Below are 7439 nucleotides of genomic sequence, written 5' to 3' on the forward strand. Positions count from 1 at the left end.
TAGGATGTACCAGTGCAGAACAGAGCTGTTGGTAAGCAGCCATGCTGAGTGTACTGCAAAGCGTGGCCCTGTCAGTCATGAAAAAGCTAAAGTTACGAACAAAAACATTGCAAATAAAACAACACTTTCTATTCTGTTTCCAATTCCAAAGACTTCTTGCACGATATTTAGTACTAAATAAATCAGGTTGTATTTTCTTCACAGAAGTAACCAGCTTGAAAGAGGTGAAAATATATTTGGAAGATGGTTGAAAGAATAGGAACATCACAGGAGAAATCTGGAGTTAGGATCACACTTTTCATCAAAATGTCTAGGGAAGGCTTATTAGCCTCAATAAAGAAAAGTAGGAGTTTTGAGAATTCCATGAGAAAATCTTCATCAAATACTCAATTTCAGAGAGTGTGTGTCCCTGGGGAGGAAAGCAGCAGGGGCAAAAGTGCCACAGTTACCAGCACGTTTACCCAAGGTCTGGCTCTAGGCACTGTGTTATGGGCTTCTGCAGGAGAGGAAACGCATCTTGCTCTGCAGTTGGCTTGCCAAGTGCCAATACAAGCTTTACAACAGGCCAGTCTTTAAAACCTGTGATATCTGGAGGTGGAAAAACCACCCAAAAATGAACAGCTTCTGCTGCCAGTTTCCAAGCATGTATACTGTCCAGTCCCTGGGTTGGCTTTGTAAGGACCATGGCCTGTGGTGTCTGTATCACACTTTCTTGCAGGGTTCATCCATGGCTGGCTTTGTATAAAGATATGAAAAACAGAGGCTGTGATGTGGTTTTGGTACTTTTATGGAAGTGGATGGAACTTGATGTTATCCCAGTGCTGCTTGCTTCCCCAGGAGGGGTCTCAGTCCCTGGTTAGAGGGGGCAAAAATTTGAACGTGGAGTCTGACAGCAAATTGTCCAACTCTACCTGTGTTTCTCCTTGATCCAGGGACCTGCCAGTGCTTACACACCTTCTGTGGGTACCAGGCTGCCTGCCAGCATGCTAAGAGGTGCCTGTATTGCAGAATATGGCTGTTATGGAAGGAGTTTTCCTTGGGCATGTCCAGGTGATGCAGAAAAATAGGTATTGGTATCTCTAGAGTGTATTGGGTCTTGTACAGAAGCTGTTGGCTTGGAAAGAAGGGTTCTGAAAGGCAAACTAAGCAATGATTTTCCTGATAGTAGGACCATCTGAGCTGTTGCACCTTTTTGAGTTCAGCCTGGTACAAGATTAGATTGCTGAATTTCTACTGTCTCTACCAGATGCTTGTAGAAATACTTGAGTGAAACCACTGCAGGCAGAATGGCTCATCTGAAGGAGTGTTAGGGTTAGCATATGAGGACTTAATCTTCAAGAGGGAATTACAAAGTCTGATAGGCACTTTCCTTGAATGTACACTTAGAATTGAAACAAACTGGAAAGAAAAGCACTCGTTTATTTCTTTCCCCTGGGGTCAGATTTTCCACCCTTATTCTGTTCAAAGGCACAGTCAAATTTTCTATTCCTAAAATCAGACTAGGAGTTTCAACAAAACAAAGTGATTCCATAATGAAGAAGAAATGCTTTCCTGCCCATCCCCAACACTCTTTTTGTTTTGAATTAATCTTATTATTCACTTATTTACATAACAGTTGTCAAACATGTTGATTTGTACCATGAGGATTGTCGTGTAAACACCCAGTTATGGAAGATGGGGCTTTTATAAAACATGGTGAGATCACTGACCAAGCCACCAGCGTTGGCAGTGCTGTAGGTGAACGGTCAACAAATTCTGTTCTGGAGAGAGAGGAATTACTTGCCCTGGGGGAAGGAAGGGATTCTCTTAGGTAACAGCAGCTACTTCCAAGATTATGGGGAAGATACTTTCTATTCTTGGCACCAAAGGTTGTGAAGGTCTCATACGCTGCACATTCTGAAGACACCCATGACTTTGGAATTACTGTCTGGAAGTTTTATTAATCCCACTGGCTCAACTATATGGGCTATGTCTCAAAAAACTGTCTGAAATTTTAATAGACTTTCTGAGCCTCTGGCTCAGAATTTATCACGCAACCCAGAAATACTATTAAAAACAAATCATTAATTTCATCAAACAAGTTGTTTGTAGTATAGAAAAATTCCACTAGTAGAAACTTACACACTGTCAAAGCATGCAGACACAACACAGTGTGCATTGCTATGGAAACAAAGGTTATGCTGGGAAAAACAACTTGCAAGTGACTGTGAAAAGTAAGTTTATAAGTGTGACACCTTTCAGCTTGATCTTGAAAGACATATTGCAACACAAGCATCTTGGATTAGAAGATTGTTTTTATTTAGTTTTCCACAGAGACATGTTTCTTTCACCTCTCTTCTCACAAATCTGACATCAAAAACTATCAAGATATATATATGTATGAGCTGCACAGGCAGAAAAATCTGTCAGTACAGCATCACTATTCTTCTATCAAACATTCTAAGAAAAACAAATTTGGTCCCTTCCATGCCCATCTAATACAAGAAAAACAGCTAAGTCAAGAGAGAATATATATATGAGTCTAGTTATTCATAAAAGAGTAAAAATAAAAAAAAATCTAGTTTCTGATGTTTAAACAAAACATACTTTATACATTTGGCTAAGCTGAAATATTGTACCTTGCCAAATGAAAAACTGCTCCCTAATGGTAGGTTCCCTAGCAGCTCAGTAGGTATGCAAGGCATGCAATTCATTTCCTGCCAAGGCAGAGAAAAATGGGTAGGTCTGAGATTATATTGCTAGTGTGCCTGAAAAATATCTTAGTTTATAGACTGCATATACATATTTTGACTTTTGGTCTCCTTGAAACTTTCCCAGGTATAACTTTTGGGTTAACTGTCTTTTAGCTCTCAGTGATGGAGTGTTCAATGGGAGGTGAAATAGGAATTTCCAGAGCATTACAGTCATCAGTGAGGAACACCAGGTCCTGGAGAAACAAACAACAAACAAAAAAAAAAAAAAAAAAAAAAAAAAAAAAAAAAAAAAAAAAAAAAAAAGGTAAGGTTTATAAGGAGGAAGACAGAAGATAGCACAGTGAGAAGCTTGGGCCTGATCCAGTTTTGGTGGTCAGTGGAGACAGGCAGGGCTAAAAGCAGGGACTCTGTCCCTCTTGATGCATCTTGACCTACCCTTCTGCAGTAGGAGATCAAGATGGTGTACAGGCTCCGGGCTTTTTCCTTCAGCTCGTTCACTTCAGCCACTCTGTCACAGCCAGGGTAGGCCACAAAGTCACGGAGTTTTGCCAGCACACAGTAATTCTGCAAAGCATGCAAAAGAGGTCTGTGTAACCCTGCACAAGTACAGATTTATGTTCCTCATCCACCACTTCAAAATTCTTACTGCTTTGTGGGAACCTTGAATTCCTCCCACTGTGTACATGTAATCTATGCAACCTTTAGTCAGGCAAATTAATCATCAGTATTTTATAACAAAGATGTTTGGTCCAAATAAGTCCTTGAAAAATTGCATATATACAGTCTTAGTCTGCCAGCTAATTTCTCACATGCTTTCGGAGGCAGCAGCACCAATACAATCAAATCTGCTCCCATAGTAGGTGAAGTATTCTACAGAGTAGGTGCACTGTCTCACTTTTTAGAGAGCACTTGATTTAGCAGATGAAGAGATTATCAAGATCTCACAGACTTGATTCCTCTATTCCTGTACAATAGGATAAACCGCGACCAGTCCTGATTTTTTCGAAGTAATTTTTACCTCAGACTTTGTTTTATCAAAATAAAACACAGGCATCTCCTTGTGAAGCAGGTAAATAAATATCCCAACTTTTGCTTTAAAGTCAGCGAAACTGAGGCACTGGAATCATATTTCTTCGTCTTTGTCATGATGTGAAACACTGGCAGCTCTGGAATTGGTATCTAGAATGTCCTGAATTACAAGACTTGGTGTAGCTGCTTATGGAAAAATGTGTCAGAAATTTGTTTTGTCTGGTATTTTCTATTTTTTATCTACTCTGTTGAACACTGGAAAAAGAAGCAAAACATATCAAATACCCCACTGCAGAACACTAGGACACTAACTGTGTGTGCAGGTTTTTTTTTCTTAGCTGGGAGACAGCTATTGCTTTTTTTTTTCAGGAGCACACTTCCATATCCTCAGGCACATTTTTTCTTTCTGTATTCAATAAGTAGCTCTTTAAAAGACAAAAAGCCAGCAAGGTATTCCTGCATTGCTTTTTATTAAAACTAAATGCCAAAAACCACTCAGGATATAAAATGAAGTAGATTTATTAAGTGAAGAAAGTTAATTCTACATTTCTTCTTCTACACTATTATTCAACGTTTTGTTGTACTTATTTAACTTCTGAAAAGGCTCTGTCACAGTAAATTAATTGTGTGCATATGGTACTAACTTAAAAACATTGATTTCCTAATTTTAATTTTTTTAATGAAGTAAAATCTCAGAGAGTCCATTGGGATTTTAATAAGGTTCAAATGGACTTATTTTTTTGTCACTCATCTATCTAGTTAATTACATTTTTAAAAATCCTTTTAAATCACTCCTCTGGGGTATAATATTGAGTTATTCTCACTTTTCATTGACTACTTTTACTGCACAACAGTAAGAAAGAAGTGTGCAAACTTACGTGTATGTCCAAGTACAGCCTGGGCAGTGTCTCCACGCACGAGTCCTGCGGGAAGGAGGAAAGACTCATTGCAATTTTGTTTTGAGAGAAATCTGTGTCAGAAGTGGCAACCTGCAGTGTTTGTGCAGGAGCAGTTTTTAGGTGGACTCACCACAGTCTTGGAGGTCTGCAACTCCTTAAAGGACTCAGTGATTTCCCTGCTCAGAGACAACACCCTCGAGTAGCAAGTTGGAGGGGCTGCGCTGGCTAGCAGGGCAGCAGAGAGCACAGCAATCAGGAGCAGCAGCATCTTCATTGTGGGGACTTTGTCCAAAAGAGGAGGAAGGGAGAGAAAAAATCACTCCCACTGGTTAGGTAGGTACTGCTGAGCATCAACGAGTAAGCTGGACAAATCAGGTCTCAGTTAAATAGTCTCCTGCATGAACAGGAGGAAAAGTCTGGGGGTGGTCCGAGCAGCAGCTTACTGCCGTCTTAAATTTCCTGCCAGCCTATGAGGCAGAGCTGCAAGCACTTTCCTGCCCAGAGCAGGGAAAGAGGGAATGAGGGTAGCAAAAACAAACACCACTGGCTCTTTTCATTCCAGAAAGAAAACAAGCTAGTGAGCATCTCAAACAAGAGAAATAGGTGTAAGAAAAAGCACAGGGCTCTCAAAGTGTCATAGGCCCTAATCCTCTATGTGCTTTGGCACACGCGTCTCTTCTCTGAGCTGTGGGACTACATAAGCTGCAGATAGAAATCCTTCCAAATAGCAAACTTCCCCATTGCAAGAAGGACATGGACCTGTTGCAGTGAATCCAGAGGAAGCCATCACATTGATTAAAGGGGTGGAGCAGCTCTCCTATGAGGAAAGGCTAACAGAATTGGGATTGTTCTGCCTGGAGAAGAGAAGATGTCAGGGTGACCTAATTACAGCCTTCCAGGACTTGAAGGAAGCCTACAAGAAAGATAGAAAGGAACTTTTTACAAGGGCAGGTAGTGACATGACAAGGGGGAATGGCTTCAAACTGAAAAAGAGTAGGTTTAGACTAGATATTAAGAAGAAATTTTTTCCTGTGAGGTTGGTGAGGCACTGGAACAGGTTGCCTCTAGAATTTGTGGATGCCCCGTCTGGAAGTGTTGAAGGCTGGGTTGGATTGCATTCTGAGCAAGCAACCTGGTCTAGTGGAAGGTGTCCCCATCCATGACAGTGTGGTTGGAACGAGATGATTTTTAAAGTTGCTTCCAAAACAAGCCATCCTATGATTCTATTATTCACAATTTGTCAATCAAAACAGTAGTGCTTGTGATGGCTGCTGGGGAAGACCCATGTATTTACATATTCATAGTCTCAAGCAAAGTGAATACATCTCTATATGGCTGTGATAAAAGTATAAAAGTTATTTTGCTTTCTGGGTTGAATTTATGAGGCTTTGCCCTTTTATTAGATTCCAGACGGAGCTGAGAAATCCAGATGCTGGAATATAGGCCTGAAGCTGAACATATGTTATTTTATATGTTAATTGTCCTGTAAAATGGAGGTACCCTTGAATGAAGAACTGGTTATTTTGAAAGTTATGCCACCCACAAAATTTTAATAAGGTATTAACTAAAACAAAAAAGTATCTGATGAAGTACTACAGTCCCCTGGCATTGGAGTACACCAGGAAGATTCCTCTGAAGATGGGAAAATGAGTTTTGGAGAAAAAGACATACTCTGTATGTTGCAGAGAACTCTGAGTTAAATGCACCAAAACACCTGGGGGAAACAGGAGAACAGGGCTGTATACTACTGTCTCATTATGCACTTCTTTGCCTTCATAAAGAAAAGTTGGTTTAGTAACAGCTTGTGCTCCTGAATGTTAAAGTGGTACATCCTTGGAGAGGAAAGAAAAGTTGGGAGTCCTGGTTGTGGGAATTTTAGGACTGCTGGATCCTATTTTTGGGAAGAGTTGCCTGGACAAGTCATTGCAGAGGCCAGAGGGAGACAGGAAGCCTTTTGAGAGGGCTCCAAGCAGCCAGATCATAGATCTAAACACAGCTACCTGGTGCACATCTAAGGAAAGGATCCCACTGACTGTGAGTCTTGCTGTAAAGAAACAGACTCTTAATCACCATCTCATTGCTATAAAGAATATTATCCTTCTATCACATTCATTTTTGGCAAGCTGCTAAAATGTAGTTGCTCTGCCAGAACAGCATAAATGGTCTCCCAGTACTACAAGTCAGCAACCCAGCTGCTGCCAAGGATAACTTAGGAAAGAAAAGGCTGGATCCAGGCTTCACCAAAACACTTAATCAAATTTTAAAAACAAAAAAAACCCCAACCAACCAACCAAAAAAAAAAAAACCAAACAAACAAACAAAAAACAAAAACAAAAAAAAAACACCCCAAAAAACTAAACAAAAAAAAAAAAAACCACCAAAAAAAACCCACAAACCTCCCCCCCAAAACCCAACCAAACCAAAAACACCAACAAAACAAAACAAACAAGTAAACAAACAAAAAGCCAAACCAACCAGCCAACAAAAAACAACAACAACAAAAAAAAAAAAAACCACAACAAACCCCACCCCAAATAGCTGTTTTGTGAAGGGGAAAAGTTGCTGAGATAATTTGCTGTGAGGTTTTTGCTCAGCTACCGTCAGAAAGAGTAGAGGGGGTTTTTTTTCTGAAAAAACATGAAGTACTGGAGTTTAATTTCCTCACCCACATCTTTTCCCTGGGCCAGATTTACTTGCATAGTTAACTCTGACCGAAATGAGTATTTTCCAATATCCAGTATCTCATCAGCACTACTGTCTATCTCAGCATGCAGAATCTGCAATTCAGTTAAACAAAGACAAATACTTTCTTCTCAGT

General features: G+C 40.1%; 1 protein-coding gene across 1 annotated transcript; it reads right to left on the minus strand.

Moving 5' to 3' along the window:
* Nucleotides 1-2333: 2333 nt before the first annotated feature.
* Nucleotides 2334-5000, minus strand: CYTL1 (cytokine like 1). The gene is made up of 4 exons (XM_053941213.1): nucleotides 4752-5000; nucleotides 4601-4645; nucleotides 3129-3257; nucleotides 2334-2926 (listed from the first exon to the last, which is right to left on the minus strand). Exons 1-4 carry the CDS (start codon nucleotides 4893-4895, stop codon nucleotides 2843-2845), a joined length of 402 nt encoding a protein of 133 aa, XP_053797188.1. The 5' UTR covers nucleotides 4896-5000; the 3' UTR covers nucleotides 2334-2842.
* Nucleotides 5001-7439: the final 2439 nt, after the last annotated feature.

Source organism: Vidua chalybeata, chromosome 4 (assembly GCF_026979565.1).
Source record: "Vidua chalybeata isolate OUT-0048 chromosome 4, bVidCha1 merged haplotype, whole genome shotgun sequence".
Lineage (NCBI taxonomy): Eukaryota > Metazoa > Chordata > Aves > Passeriformes > Viduidae > Vidua > Vidua chalybeata.

Excerpts from the sequence above, each read along its gene's own strand:
- CYTL1 (XM_053941213.1), bottom strand. The coding sequence starts at position 4,895 with ATGAAGATGCTGCTGCTCCTGATTGCTGTGCTCTCTGCTGCCCTGCTA. Across the intron at positions 4,646-4,751 it reads TGCAGACCTCCAAGACTGTG|GACTCGTGCGTGGAGACACT; the intron begins GTGAGTCCACCT and ends TCCTTCCCGCAG. Across the intron at positions 2,927-3,128 it reads TGATCTCCTACTGCAGAAGG|GACCTGGTGTTCCTCACTGA; the intron begins GTAGGTCAAGAT and ends TTGTTTCTCCAG.